This window comes from Pristiophorus japonicus, chromosome 4 (genome assembly GCF_044704955.1).
Source record: "Pristiophorus japonicus isolate sPriJap1 chromosome 4, sPriJap1.hap1, whole genome shotgun sequence".
NCBI classification, from domain to species: domain Eukaryota; kingdom Metazoa; phylum Chordata; class Chondrichthyes; family Pristiophoridae; genus Pristiophorus; species Pristiophorus japonicus.
In genome coordinates, this window is record NC_091980.1 from 182,916,836 (window position 1) to 182,932,790 (window position 15,955).

General features: G+C 44.7%; 1 protein-coding gene across 1 annotated transcript in view; it reads right to left on the reverse strand.

Annotated features, from left to right (window-relative positions):
- The window catches only part of LOC139262730 (peroxisomal N(1)-acetyl-spermine/spermidine oxidase-like), a 44,371-nt gene extending 31,710 nt beyond the window's left edge, over positions 1 to 12,661 (reverse strand). Inside the window, exons 1-3 of the mRNA XM_070877881.1 lie at positions 12,537 to 12,661; positions 3,779 to 3,945; positions 2,268 to 2,730 (exon numbers count right to left, since the gene is read on the reverse strand). Coding sequence (XP_070733982.1) covers positions 2,268 to 2,730; positions 3,779 to 3,945; positions 12,537 to 12,661 — 755 coding nt within the window. The remainder of the gene's footprint in view (positions 1 to 2,267; positions 2,731 to 3,778; positions 3,946 to 12,536) is intronic.
- Between the last annotated feature and the right edge of the window lie 3,294 nt (positions 12,662 to 15,955).

The following is a 15,955-nucleotide window of genomic DNA, read 5'->3' on the forward strand; positions in this document are numbered from 1 at the left end:
GTTAACCCTTGCCGTGGATAAAGGCCTAGCTCTGTCAACCGCATGTGGTGGTTGATGTGCAATGGTCACCACATGTTAAAAAAATTCACGCACAGGCATCTTCCACCCCTTCAATTGGAGTTTAGGACTGGAACATCAGATCCTTCATTGAAACATCTGTGAACTTATGTGGAAGCAAGTCATCCTTGTTCGAGGGACCACCTATGATAATTGATAGAAGATGTCAGCCGTGGCTCAGTAGCAGCACTCTTGCATCAAGTCAGAAGGTCATGGGTTCAAATCTCATTCCAGAGAGAACATAACCTAGGCTAACACCTCAGTGCAGTACTGAGGAGGTGCTGCCCTGTCAGATAAGTTGTTAAACCAAGGTCCCGTTTGTCCTCTCGGGTGGACGTTAAAAAAAACCGAAAGCACTTTTTGAAGAAGAGCAGGGGAACTTTCCCTGTATCCTGGTCAATATTTATCCTTCAACCAACTTCACAAACAGAATATCAGGTCATTAGTAAATGACTGTTTGTGGGACCTTGCTGTGCACAAATTGGACTACTGCGTTTTCCTACATTACAATAGTGACTACAAAAAACACAAACCATTCTCCTTCTCTCTATCAAATATAAAGCCCTAATCCTGCCGACTCTCAATATCTGTGCTAATAAAGTGTGCAAAATTCTGCAAGAATCCTCATGATATTTACCTGTACGCACTATGTGATATCAATTGCATCATCATCATAGGCAGACCATCGGAATCGAGGAAGACTTGCTTCCACTCTTAAAATGAGTCCTTAGGTGGGTGAACAATCCAATACGAGAACCACTGTCCCTGTCACAGGCGGGACAGATAGTCGTTGAGGGAAAGGGTGGGTGGGACTGGTTTGCCGCACGCTCTTTCCGCTGCCTGCGCTTGATTTCTGCATGCTCTCGGCAATGAGATTCGAGGTGCTCAGCGCCCTCCTGGATGCACTTCCTCCACTTAGGGTGATCTTTGGCCAGGGACTCCCAGGTGTCAGTGAGGATTTATCAGGGAGGCTTTGAAGGTGTCCTTGTAACGCTTCCTCTGCCCACCTTTGGCTCGTTTGCCGTGAAGGAGATCAGAGAAGAGCAGTTGCTTTGGGAGTCTCGTGTCTGGCATGCGGACAATGTGGCCCGCCCAGTTGAGCTGATCAAGTGTGGTCAGTGCTTCTATGCTGGGGATGTTGCCCTGGTAGAGGACGCTGATGTTCATGCGTCTGTCCTTCCAGGGAATTTGTAGGATCTTGCAGAGACATCGTTGGTGGTATTTCTCCAGCAACTTGAGGCGTCTACTGTACATGATGATGTCTCTGAGCCATACATGAGGGCAGGTATTACTACAGCCCTGTAGACCATTAGCTTGGTAGCAGTTTGGAGGGCCTAGTCTTTGAACATTCTTTTCCTCAGGCGGCCGAAGGCAGCACTGGTGCACTGGAGGCGGTGTTGATTCCCGTCGTCAATGTCTGCTCTTGTTGATAAGAGGCTCCCGAGGTATGGGAAATGGTCCACGTCGTCCAGGGCTGCGCCGTGCAACTTGATGATTGAGGGGCAGTGCTGTGCGGCGAGGACAGGTTGGTGGAGGACCTTTGTCTTACAGATGTTTAGCGTAAGGCCCATACTTTCGTACGCCTCAGTAAATACGTCGACTGTCCTGGAGTTCAGCCTCTGTATGTGTGCAGACACAGGTGTCGTCCACGTACTGTAGCTCGACGACAGAGGTTGGAGTGGTCTTTGATCTGGCCTGGAGACGACGAAGGTTGAACAGGTTCCCACTGGTTCTGTAGTTTATAAATATAAATTGCAATATATCCATATAACTCGAGAAAGTTTGCTAACTTTGCTGAATTTAATAAAAACTTAAAAAAAAATGAAAGATTGAATAAATGCAACATTTAATTCTTCTTCAATGCTCTTCGGATGTGAGACTATTTATTACCCATCCCCAGAAGCCCTGAGGAAATAAGAATCAACCACCTCGTGTGGAATCAGGTAGAATGGCAAGTTCCCTTCCCTGAAGAATGCTCTTGAACCAGTTGGGTTTATCGAAACTCAGTTATTTTCTGGTATTAGCCTACAAATGACCACCTTTTTAAAAATTCAATTTCACACGTGTTATGATGCGAGTTAAATTTGTCACCTCTGGATTGCTGATCCAGTATCATAATCACTAGGCTACTGTACCCAAGCAAATGGCGAAACAATATCGCGTAAAGTGTCCCGGTGATCTGCAGACAGTTTCAGGTGCGCTTTACTAACCCTTGAGAATTTCGGTCATCGCCTTCAATGTTTTTATATTCTTCATATTCGTGAACGGACACCTCACCCAGCCCATTTGTTGCAAGGTGGACACATTGCCATTTCATGAACATGCTCAGCACGCCCAACTTTTGTCTCCGCTGGTCAACGTGGTCACCCCTCCATTGTGCGAGTAATATTTTTACTTCCCCTAAGAAGATATCAGCAATGCTTTTAGCTTGTGTGTAGCCCTTTTCCTGAGCGAGAAGATGAGCACGCTTCAGTATGCTTGTAGCTAGATTCCTAATTTGTTCAGTGAAGTCAAGGTCTAGCTGTTTGTGTGTGTTGGTGAACACTGCCCATTCAGTGCCCGACTTATTGTGTGCTTGCTCCAGAAGGCCATGTTCCTTGGCCAGTTGAAAAATGGGGTTCTTCATGCTTGCCCCATGAATGTACTGGGCTCCTTCATCAACCACTGATTTGCCTAAATATATGGAGAGAAAATCTTTAATTCAGATGTAATTACTGCACCAAATTGATTCCTTAAAAAAATCACTGCAGGAAATATCAATCATCAATTTGGACTTCCCAAAGCTTATTTAGTAAGATTAAAAATAAACATATTGGAATCATCCTAAATCTATACTCAGTAGCTGTATTTACTTTCTACAAATGAGCACAACACCAGAGTTAAGATTTTCACCGTGTTACCCATATGATGTCGAATTTCTATTCTTCCATTTATTAGTTTAAAAATCAGACCATTTTAATGGCCTTTGGTTACACTGTTTTGAGCCTGTGGAAACTGGATTTTTACTAATGCAAATTTAGACATTCTCATTGATGCTCTATGCTTATATGCTCCATACTCACCAAATGAATAAGACATTTTTATATTCAAGAGGGAACCTCAAAGTTTGACTGCGTAAAATTCTTTGTTAAATTTTTATGTGATGTATACAGTTTTGCTCGGGGGGGAAAGTACTGAAAGAACTACTTTTAATTTACTGGAAATCATGAAGAATTGGACCCCTTTGGGGTTAAGTCTTTGGGTTCAAGTGTCAGGATTGGCATTCAAGAATACAAGGAATCTAATTCCCATTTATCTTCTTTTTGGTTTGAGACCCAGCATTTGCTGTTGTCCAGAGGTAATCCATCAAATGAAGTTAGGAAAGATAGCAACTGAACATTGATAAGCGCGACCACCTGTAGTATATTGCATGTGAGAACATAGCCATAAGAGAGCTAGATGGAATTTCTCTATTATGGCACCGTTCCACATTTAAAATGAAAGTATTATCCTTTGATGTCTGGAGCTTTTGATGTCCACATTGCCTTGTGAATGTTATACTTTACACATTGTTAAGAAACATCCACATCCATTTAGCAGTAGAAAGTTATAGATCAACATATTGATTATTAATCATTGTTGATGTCTTCTATCATTTAATCCTACCTGAGCAGTGATTTAAACTCTAGTCTTATGTTATTTCATTTCCACATTCCATTGTTTACCGTCTCATTAACCATACCAAACAGAGAGCTTCTGATCCGTCCTCCAGGTTGACATGATGCCTCAATAATCTGTACATCAGTGAATCGTTGCTTCACTAGTTTTCCAGCAGCTCCAACTCCAGCTATCCCAGCTCCAATAATGACCACCTTTGGGCTTTTCTTTAGTGAGTTCTTGGAGTTCATACTTAGAAACAAAAGAAAATACACACACATATAATACAAACTTTCTGAAACATCGCTGGCCAGAAGAACTCTGTTGTCACAAACATATGCTTTTGTCTAATGTCATTGTTGTAACTTCCCCTTTAAAACTTGGGGGCTGAAATCACTCTATTCTGCACCTTCCGTTAGTGCCTCCGAGCAGCGCTAATGGGGTGCAAAATTGTTTTTGCCCAGGCGAGAGGGCGCTACCGGCTCCTGCAAAATTGCACAGGAGTTAGCGGAGGAGCGAACATGGTAGCCTCCGGCAATGCCTGCGCCAGCCTCGCGGGTCGCGAATCGGGCCGAACTCCGCTCCCGGGGCGAAAGTTAAAGGAGAGGTGTGCTGTACCGCGCACCGCCAGTGCTGCCGATCCCGCCCGCCTGTCCCGGACACCCCCCAACAGGAAGTGAACATTGCGCTCCACTTCCTGCGAGGGGCGGTAGCCCTAATTTCGCCGCCGGAGCAGGACTTCTGCATCGGGCGCAGGAAGTCCTGCCCCGACTTGGTTACAGCCCCCAAATTAGGTGTAACCCAATTTTGCCCCCTTAGTCATTGTGCCTTGGACATTTATAGCCAGCCAAAGCCAGTGGCTTGTAATAAGCCTATTCCAGTACAATGTTGCAAGATTTTATTGAGGTCTCCCTGGTAGCATACTTGAAAGGGAAAGAGACAATTTTGTTTGAACCTGGTGAGAAAAGACAACTCCAAAATCTCCAGTTTGCAAAGAACTGGCAATGTTGATGTGCCTTGAAGATGGATAAATATTAGGAGGCGAAATTGCGCCTTTTTGCGACGCCCGTTTGCACTTCCGCAAAACACTGTTCACCCGGGGGGGTGGCTATGGGCTCCAGGGAAATTACCGGGGAGTTTTCAAAATCACTCTCACAGCGAAGGGAAGGGCGTTGAAGCTCGTCAGCGCTCCGCAGAGCATTGGCCTCCAACAGCCACAGTCATCTTCTTTCGGTATGACTCCAGCCAATGGAGGGTTTTCCCCCGATTCCCAATGATTTCAATTTTACCAGGCCTCTTGGATGCCACACTTGGTCAAATGTTGCCTTGATGTGAAGGGCACTCATTCTCTTGTCACGGCATGAATTGAGCCCTTTTGTCCATGATTGCACCAAGGCTGTAATGAGGTCTGGAGCCAAGAGGTCTTGGTGGAACACAAACTGAGCATCGGTGAGCAGGTTATTGGTAAATATTGCTTGATAGCACTGTCGACGACGCCTTCCATCCCTTTGCTGATGATTGAGAGTCGACTGATGGGACGGTAATGGATGGATTAAATTTATCTTGCTTTTTATAGAGAGGATATACCTGGGCAATTTCCCACTTTGTCAGGTAGATGCCAGTGTTGTAGTTGTACTGGAACAGCTTGGTTAGAGGCGCGACTAGTTCTGGAGCACAAGACTTCAGCATGACAGCCGGGATGTCGTCGGGGCCCATAGCTTTTGCTGTTTCCAGTGCACTCAGCCATTTCTTGATATCACGTGGAGTGAATCGAATCGGCTGAAGACTTGCACATCGTAACTTCTAGGACCCACCACACTTGTGCATTTTCCAGCACTTCAAGTACTCTAGCCAGGGAGTTTAATCAGACCTGTATCACCAGGGTATATTTCTTGAATTGGCTTAGCATTCCAGTCATAGTAATATTGCTGATGTTGCTTCATGTCGACAAATGCACGAGCGTGTTCCTCAGGCAATATCGAGGCTGCAGGAATATTCCTGCCATCAGAAGTCGTGTCCTGCACCTACGACCCATAAGTCTCTGTGCAGCACCTGTACCTACACCTTGTGTTGCACCAATCTAAAAAAGCTAGAAAATGTGATTGACTGGACTCCTTTTGTGAAGAGTCATTGAACGGTCTTGATGGCACTCTCAGATTTGCCATTGAACTGTGGGTTTTGAGGTGAGGACGTTGCATGTTTAAATTCCCATATCTTGGCAAATGCTACAAATTATGGACCATTATCCGTTATTAGGATGTCTGGTATCGCAAATCTTGCAAACATCTCTTGGAGTTCTGTCAGAACAGTGCATGTAGTAATGGAAGCTGGCTACTTAGAAAAAGTTATATTAAGTTACGTAAAGTTACACAACAAGCCGGGTACATAATACATAAGAAATAGGAACAGGAGTAGGTCATTTGAGCCCCTCGAGGCTGCTCCGCCATTTAATAAGATCATGGCTGATCTGATCATGGACTCAGCTCTACTTCCCTGCCCGCTCCCCATAACCCTTTATTCCTTTATCGCTCAAAAATCTGTCTATCTCTGCCTTAAATATATTCAATGACCCAGCCTCCACAGTTCTCTGGGGAAGAGAATTCCATAGATTTATAACCCTCTGAGAGAAGAAATTCCTCCTCATGTCAGTTTTAAATGGGCGGCCTCTTATTCTGAGACTATGGCCCCTAGTTTTAGTTTCCCCTATGAGTGGAAATATCTTCTCTGCATCCACCTTGTCGAGCCCCCTCATTATCTTATATGTTTCGATAAGAACACCTCTCATTCTTCTGAACTCCAATGAGTATAGGCCCAACCTACTCAACCTATCTTCATAAGTCAACCTCCTCATCTCCAGAATCAACCTAAGTGAACCTTCTCTAGGTGTGGCCTCACCAATACCATGTACAGTTGTAGCAGGACATCTCTGCTTTTATACTCTATCCACCTTATAATAAAGGCCAACATTCCATTTGCCTTCCTGATTACTTGCTATACCTGCATACTAACTTTTTGTGTTTCATGCACAAGGACCCCCAGGTCGCTCTGTACTGCAGCACTTTGCAATTTTCCTCCACTTAAATTATAATTTGCTTTTCTATTTTTTCTGCCAATATAGATAACATCACATTTTCCCACATTGTACTCCATCTGCCAATTTTTTGCCCACTCACTTAACCTGTCTATATCCCTTTGCAGATTTTTTGTGTCCTCCTCACAATTTGCTTTCCCATCTTTGTATCATCAGCAAACTTAGTTATATTACACTCGGTCCACTCATCGAAGTCATTAATATAGATTGTAAATAGTTGAGGCCCCAGCACCAATCCCTGCGGCACCCCACCAGTTACTGTTTGCCAACAGGTAAATGACCCGTTTATCCCGATTGTCTGTTTTCTGTTAGTCAGCCAATCCTCTATCCATACTAATGTATTACCTCCAATCCCATGAACTTTTATCTTGTGCAGTAACCTTTTATGTGGCACCTTATTGAATGCTTTCTGGAAATCCAAATACACCACATCCACTGGTTCCCCCTTATCCACGCTGCTCGTTACATCCTCAAAGAACTCCAGCACATTTGTCAAACATGATTTCCCTTTCATAAAACCATACTGACTCTGCTTGATTGAATTATGCTTTTCCAAATGTCCTGCTACTGCTTCCTTAATAATGAACTTCAGCATTTTCCCAACAACAGATGTTAGGCTAACTGGCCTATAGTTTCCTGCTTTCTGTCTGCCTCCAGTCACAATAGTCAGCCTTAACCTTTGACCAATCCCTAACCTTCGACCATTCTCGTGCTGTAGTAATGGTTTCTTACTTGGAGAACTGCGAAGAGCCAAACAGATATCACACGTTGCAAAGTATCGGATAGACTCTGTTGACATACTTGACCAATAGAGGCTGTTGTAGACTGCGGATACAAGTTTCTATGCTGATGGGCTACTGAGTTCAATTATTTACTCAATATAACTGATACCACGAGAATATACCATAAGAATTAGGAACAGGAGAATGCCATATGGCCCCTCGAGCCTGCTCCGCCATTGAATAAGATCATGACTGATCTTCGACCTCAAATCCGCTTTCCTGCCCGATCCCCAGATCCCTTGATTCCTCTAGAGTCTAAAAACCTATTCCTCTCAGTCTTGAATATACTGAAGGACTGAACATTCACAACACTTTGGGACAGAAAAGTCCAAAGATTCACAACCCACTGAGTGAAGAAATTCTCCTCATCTCAGTCTTAAAAGGCCGACCCCTTATCCTGAGACTATGCCCGCGAGTTCTAGAACCTCCAGCCTGAGGAAACAATCATCTACCCTGTCAATCCCCTTCACAATCTTATGTGTTTCAATGAGATCACTTCGCATTCTTCTAAACTCCAGAGAAAAAGGCCCAATTTACTCAATCCCTTCTCATAGGACAACCCTCTCATCCCAGGAATCAATATAGCGAATCTTCAATTGCACCGCCTCGGAGGCAAGTATATCCTTTCCCAGGTAAGGAGAGCAAAAATGAGCACAATATTCCAGGTGCAGTCTCACCAGAGCCCTGTACATTTGTAGCAAGCCTTCCTTACTCTTGTACCCCTTTGCAATAAAGGCCAACATGCCATTTGCCTTCCTAATTGCTTGCTGTACCTGCATGCTAACTCATTGTGTTTCCTGTACGAGGACACCAAAATCATTCTGAACACCAACATTTAATAATTTCTCACCATTTAAAAATATTCTGTTTTTCGATTCTCCCTATCAAAGTGAATAACCTCACATTTCCCCACATTATGTTTCATCTGAGCGGCGGCAGCACCAAGGAGGTGGCACCTCCGACCATTTCAACAACAATAAACAAGGAGTGATGTCACAGGTCAGCAGGTAAGTGATTGGTCAGTGAGTATTACAGCTCTTTTGCTCTCTAGGTTGGTAAGTGGATTAAATTCAGAACTGGGGGAAGTATTAATTTAAATTAATAACTTAAACTAAATTAACTAATTAAAACTAAAAATTAAAATTAAAAGTAAAATAATCGTTTGACTAAATAATGTAACTACTTATATAAATAAAATAAGGTTGATAGAGTTGGCAGTGCAGGTGGGGTGTCGAACTGCAGCTTATGGGAGTTGGTGGAGACCAATGAAATCCTGAACAACCACATCTGTGGTATGTGCCTGCAGCTTGAGGAACTTCAGCTCAGAGTTGGTGAACTGCAGTCCGAGTTGCAGACATTGCGATGCATAAGGGAGGGGAAGAGTTACCTGGACACTTTGTTGCAGGATGCAGTCACACACCTTAGGTTAAGCAGTCCTTAGAGTTCATCAATGGTCAGGGAACAGGAGGGTGTGACCGCGAGTGAGGAAGGTATGGGGACCCAGGATATAGTGATGGAGGAGCCTCAGTGTTGACCTTGTTCCACAGTACAAGGTTCTTGCTGCCTGTGGGGATGAGAATAAGGACTGCAGGGAGGATGGGCAAACTGACCATGGCACCGTGGTACAGGATGCCATTCAAATGGGGGCAGTAAAAAGAAATGTGGCAGTGGTACATGACAGTATAGTCAGGGGGATAGATACTGTTCTCTGGAACCGTGACAGGGAGTTCCAGAGGTTGTGTTGCCTGTCCGATGCCAGGTTTAAGGATATCTCCTTGCGGCTGGAGAAGAACTTGGAGTGGGAAGGGGAGGATCCAGTTGTTATGGTCTAAGTAGGAACCACTGACATAGAACTAGGAATGAGGTGCTGCTGAGGGAGTTTGAGGAGCTAGGATCCAAATTAAAAAGCAAAACCTCAAAGGTAATAATCTCTGGATTGTTACCTGAGCCATGTGCAAATTGGCATCGGGACAAACAGATTAAAGGTTTAAATGCGTGGCTCAAAGAGTGGTATGGGAGGAAGAGCTTTCAGTTCATGAAGCAATGGCATCAGTGCTGGGGAAAGAGGGAGCTGTTCCGTTGGAATGGGCTCACATAAACTGGGCTGGGACCAGTGTCCTGGCGAATTGAATAACTAAGGCAGTAGACATGGCATTAAACTAATGAAGGGGGTGTATGGGGGTGTGGGGGGGGGGGTGCTGGGGGAGGATTCAGGAAAGACTACTTTTAAAAGCAGCAAGAGAAATTGTCAAGGCTCCAGAGCAGAGTAGAGGTTTGGGTAAAACTAAACAGAGTGGGTCAGGAAGGGACAGAGAGAGTAACAAAGGTACTAAGGCATCGTTGATTAAGGTGACATGAGGTTAAAAATAGAAACAAGTCCAAGCTAAAGGCACTATATCTGAATGTGCGAAGCATTCGCAACAAAATAAGTGAATTAATAGAAATTAATTGGTTTAATCTAATAGTCATTACAGAGACATGGTTGCAAGTGTGACCATGGTTAGGAACTAAATATTCCATAATACTTAACTTTTAGAAGAGATAGGCAAAATGGAAAAGGAGGAGGGGTAGCCCTGATAATAAAGGATGGGATAAAAACAATGGAAAGAAAGGATCTCAACGCCGTAAATCAAGAAGTAGAATCTGTTTGGGTGGAGCTAAGAAACAGTAAGGGGCAGAAAACATTGATGGGAATTGTATACAATTCCCAAACAGCAGATGTAATGTAGGGCAGGGTATAAATCAGGAAATTAGAAACGCATGTAACAAGGGTAATAGTATAGTATTAGTAGTATTAGGCAGTCCCTCGTATCGAGGATGACTTATTTCCACACCAAAAAGGGATGAGTTCACAGGTGTTTCAAAGAGGGACCTGACATTCTAGGTCCCGAACTACATACTGAAGGGTGGAAGATGCCTGTGCATGGCTTCTTTTACCGTGGGGTGGCCGTTGCACACCAGTCACAACACGGGCTTGACAGAGCCAGGTCTTGATCCAGTGGCAAGGGTTAAACAAGACGACTGGAGACCAAGCTCTGCTGCAACAGACCTAGTGCGCACGCATGCTTCTACTATCCATAGATCGCAGTGTGGGTTGGCATGTGCTGTCCCTGGGCCCTCGCCTCTCCTGGGCCCCGAACCCTCGAGGGTTCGGGGCCCAGGAGAGACAAGGGTAATACAGTAATCGGGGAGGACTTTAATCCACAAATAGACTGGACAAACCAAATTTGCAGTAATAGTATGGAGGACGAATTTATGGAATGTATACAAGATTGTTTTCTAGATCAGTATGTTAAGGAACCAACTAGGGAACAGGATATTTTAGATCTAGTATTGTGAAATGAGAAAGGGTTAATGAATAACCTTGTAGTAAAGGGGCCTTTAGGGAAGAGTGACCATAATATGAAATAATTTTAGATTAAGTTTGAAAGTGATTTAGTTAAATCCAAAACTAGGCTCTTAAATCTAAACAAAGGAAACTATGTAGGTATGAGGGCTAAGATAGATTGCAAAACTACATTAAAAGGTATGATAGTAGACAAGCAATGGCTAGCATTTAAAGAATTAATACATAAATTACAACAAATATACATTACTTTAAGGCACAAAAACCCCACAGGAAAAGTGGTTCAATTGTGGCTAACAAGAGAAGTTAAAGATAGTATTAGATCAAAGGAAGAGGTTTATAATGTTGCCAAAAAAAATAGTAAGCCTGAGGATTGGGAGGATTTTAGAAATCAGGAAAAGAGGACCAAGAAATTGATAAAGAAAAAGAAAACAATATGAGCGTAAACTAGTGAGAGACATAAAAACAGACTGTAAAGCTTCTATAGGTATCTAAAAAGGAAAAGATTAGCGAAAGTAAATGTATGGTTCCTTACAGGCTGAGACAGAAGAAATTATAAAGGGGAATAAGGAAATGGCAGAGAAATTAAACAAATACATGGAGGAAAGCACAAAAATCTTTTCGGAAATAGTGGAGAACGAAGGGTCCAGCGGGAATGAGGCTCTGAAAGAAATTAGGATTAATTAAAAAAAGTACTGGAGAAACTAATGAGACTGAAAGACGATAAATCCCCTGGACCTGATGGCCTACATCATAGGGTTTAAAAATAGGTGACTATAGAAATATAAGGCTAGACTTTCCATTATTTTTGCATGCATACCACCCACTTAACGTCCATTTTAACACTGAAATGAGGTATAACTCCCATATATCGCCCATTTAGCCACAAAATGGAAACTAACGACCATTTCTCTGTCACTTATCGGCGTACGTTACTGTTGGCACGAACGTAACGTCGATAAAAAAATAATACCGCTCGCCCACCGTTTTTGGGCGGAAAGATCAGAATGGGCGAAACCAACGGCCATAATATTGCTCAGCCTTACTTTTGGCACGTAATTAATGCCGAGATTTAATAATACCGCCCATCCACTTTTTTTTGTCAAAGGTCACATTTGCCGAAACTAACGCCCAGAAAATCGCCCAGTGTTACTTTCAGCACCTTGCGCATATCTCGCCAACAATATCGCTCGCCGAAAAAAACGCTGTGAAAAAGTTGCTCTCACCTGAACTAATCACAGCGGTATGGACGGTATGTTCTAAATTGCAGTTCACATCATTTAAAAGGCTGCTTCAACTTCGGGGAGTTTGGATGTACTCTGGAATTCTTTTAAGGTGATGTGATCACCTGACCAAACATCTTATCATACTGTGGACGATTGGAATTTGCTTCAGGTGTCCTAGTGGGGACATTTATTGTTTGTGAACAATTGGTGTAATACTGATAACTATTGGAAAGGGGCCTGTCATTTCTCAGCCTGTCTTGATGAGTACGCACATGTTGCAGACTAGAGATGGCAGAAAATATATTCAACAGCATTATGTGCCCAATCTAAAATGTGCCAGACTGATGAGGAGGACCAGACCTTACACCCCGCGCACTTACAGGGAGAAGCGGTCTTACCTCAACTTGTCCGATAACATCTGCCTTAGGAGACTACGCTTCCACAAGGAGATTATCAGCGAAATATGCCAGCCCATCAGGGGAGATCTGCAGCCTGCCAGCACCATCAGAACCGCACTGTCCATCGAGGTCAAGGTCACCGCGGCACTGTCGTTCTACACGACGGGTTCCTTTCAGGCCTCAGCTGGTGACATTTGTGGCATATCTCAGCATGCCACACATTGCTGCATTAGACAGGTAACTGAAGCCCTTTACTCACGCAGGATGGATTTTATCAGCTTCCCTATGACCAGGGAGGCACAGACTGAGAGGACTTTAGGATTCTACCAAATTGCTAACTTCCCCAAAGTGCAGGGAGCAATAGACTGTACGCACATCGCGATGCGAGCACCTTTTCAGGATGCAGAAGTTTTTAGGAGCCGCAAGTGATTCCACTCCCTGAATGTGCAACTTGTTGTTGACCACCAGCAAATAATTATGACAGTGAATGCCAAATTTACGGGCAGCATCCATGATACTCAAATCCTGAGAGCACTGTATCTGACATGTTTACCAGTCAACCACAAGGTCAATGCTGGATGCTTGGTGACAAAGGATATGGGCTTGCCACCTAGCTGATGACCCCCCTGCATGACACCCACACCAAAGCCGAGAAGCAATACAACGAGAGCCACAGAGCCACTCGCAATATCGTCGAGAAAACTATTGGAGTACTTAAGCAGTGCTTTAGATGCCTGGACCACTCAGGAAGAGAGCTCCAATACCACCCTGAGCAGGTAGCTCAATTCGTGGTGGTGTGCTCAATGCTGCACAACTTGGCTATTAGGAGGGGACAAGAATTGTTAGAATGGACTGACGGTCCACCTCAGGAGAGAGAGGAAGAGGAGGACAAGGAGGTGGACACTGAACTTGGGCCAGTCAATCAGGCTGACGCTGAAACCATGCTCCTCTAAACCGCAGGAAAGGGCCTGTGGTGGCTACATAACTGCAAGACTCTTACTACAGCAGCTCATAAATGAGCGCTTTGCTTGAAAGAGCGTTGTTGTTATTTACAAAGCTGCAACACTGCTGGGTGTGCAGGTTATACATCAATGGTGTGCATCACCTTGGTGACAGTTAAAGTTTAAGTTGATTCAAGTTAAGTGTAATTATACCCTTTGATGTTAAGGAATCACCAATATGTAACGGTGCAGCTATCTGAGACAATGCGCAATAAGGTTATGTTAAATAAAAAACATTTAATCCGACCATTTATGTAAAATCATAATTATAACTGTAAAAAACACCCCACCCACCCCCGCCCACCCCACAACAAATTTATCACATTTACATCATTCGATTGGTCACCATTTCCAGCAACACAAAACACAAATGCAAACCAGCAAGGTAGCCCCCTCGCCCCTTCCCCCAACCCTCACACCAAAATAGCACAAACAACATAAAAATATGCCCAGGACAACACCTGCGGCCATGCACCTCACTTTCCGATCCCCCCCACTTCTCCTCCCCACCTCTACCCCTTCCCCTCCTGACTCCAAGCTGCCTGGTCGAGGAGCTCCTCAGGCGCTGCTTCATTGGGGGGGGATGACAGCAGAACCGCTGCTTGGACGGATACGGGAGAGGACAGTCTCAAGGTGGGAAGGTCCTCCGGACAGAAGCAAGATCTTCCTCTTGGCTCTCATGTGTCGTTGGCAATGGGGGTGCGGCACTTTGGGGTGCAGTGCCATGCTCTGGGACCACTGGGGGGCCTCTGCCACCAGTGTTCTTGGCTATCAGCTCCAGGGCCTCCGCCATCCACGGCACGTACTCCGCCATGGTGGCGGACATGCTGGCCAGTTGGAGGGATATGCCCCCCATTGTCTGTAGGATCTGCTGACCTATGTCAACACTCCTCCTGGACAAGTGTACCATGTCCCCGCTCAGATCTTCTGCTCATGGAGCAGACCTGCCGCGTCAAACCAACCTCCGCTTGGTTGGTGCCATCCTGGAAACACCTGGGGTGCCCTGTGGCAAGATGCTTGGGCCCGGTACGTCCACAGTGGATGTGGGAATGGGCACAGGAGTACTAGATGTCATCGGTGTCGAATGGATTATGAAGGTTGGGGATGCAGGCTCCTCGAAGTCGGCACTGTGATCCATTGAGAAGGGACCCAACAGATCCACAGACGAGAATTGGGGCACCTCAGCACCAGATGGACGGTCGTCCGTCCCCGTGCCCCCACCTTCTGGGCTCGGTGTTCTTGTAAGGGGCCGCACTGCTGGCTGAGCTGCAAAACATAAATTAGATTATTAGAGGAGAAAGGGGTACTAGGGTCACAAGGTGATTCAAACGCTACACACAGCATATGCACGACAAAAGCAACACCGCTATCAAGATCATCACAGACATCACATTCTGCATTGCAATGATTCTCATGAGGCCATCATTATTTAGAGAACACTTTTATTAATCATCTATCATATATTATTGGCCGGATATGAGTGGGTGTGGCATCTATTGACTTAGCATCACGCAATGGTGTATACTTTACTCACATGGCATCATATCAGGCTCAGCTGCTGTTTGCGTGGCCGACCGGTGGTGGCTCCCCAATAGTGTCAGCACCCACTCCTCGATGTCGGTGAGGTCGATGATGACTGGTGGCCCCCCACCCATTCGCCTCTGCTTGGCCCTCAAAAGCTTCTTCTGTAAAAGGTAACAACAGCACGACATGGCATGAGATCATTGCATGATATCATTGCTAGGTACTGTCACAGAGACTGATACAACACATAACCGACAGATGTAACCATGATTATAATGAAAATTATCATTCTTTACTTAAAGACGTACACCGTGACCGCAGGCTTTGAGTACAATCTTCCCGGTTTAAGTGCAAGACATCACATCTGATTTTAATCACTCATTACACTTACAATTCCAATTATATAAATATATAACAACATGTAAATAAATGTAATACTTACTCTGGCAGATCTGACAAGGTCGTTCCATTGCTTGCAGCATTGGTTGCCCTCATGCACCTTGTTGGCCGACGAGACCACCTCGGTTATCTTGGCCCATATCTCCTGGTAGGCCTTTGGGGTGGGCTTCCCACGTCCTCCCTGGGTCAATTAACCCCAGTGTGACTCGACCTCCTGCATGAGGGAAGCATTTGCCTCGTCTGAGAATCTCCTCGCTCTTTTGCATCCTCCCAATTGTTCCTCTCTCAGCTCAATGCTTTCACCAGCGTCCTCAGTCACCATAGCGTGCTGGGTCGCCTCCTCCATCCCTTCCATGTTAAATATTATTTTTTCCACAAAAACTCAGTGCCAACTACCTTCTTTGTGCATAGTAGGCTTTTTGCTGCTGGTGAATCTCCCTCATGTCTCCCACAGCAGCCAAAGAAGCACACACCATACCCACACACGCTTTCAGT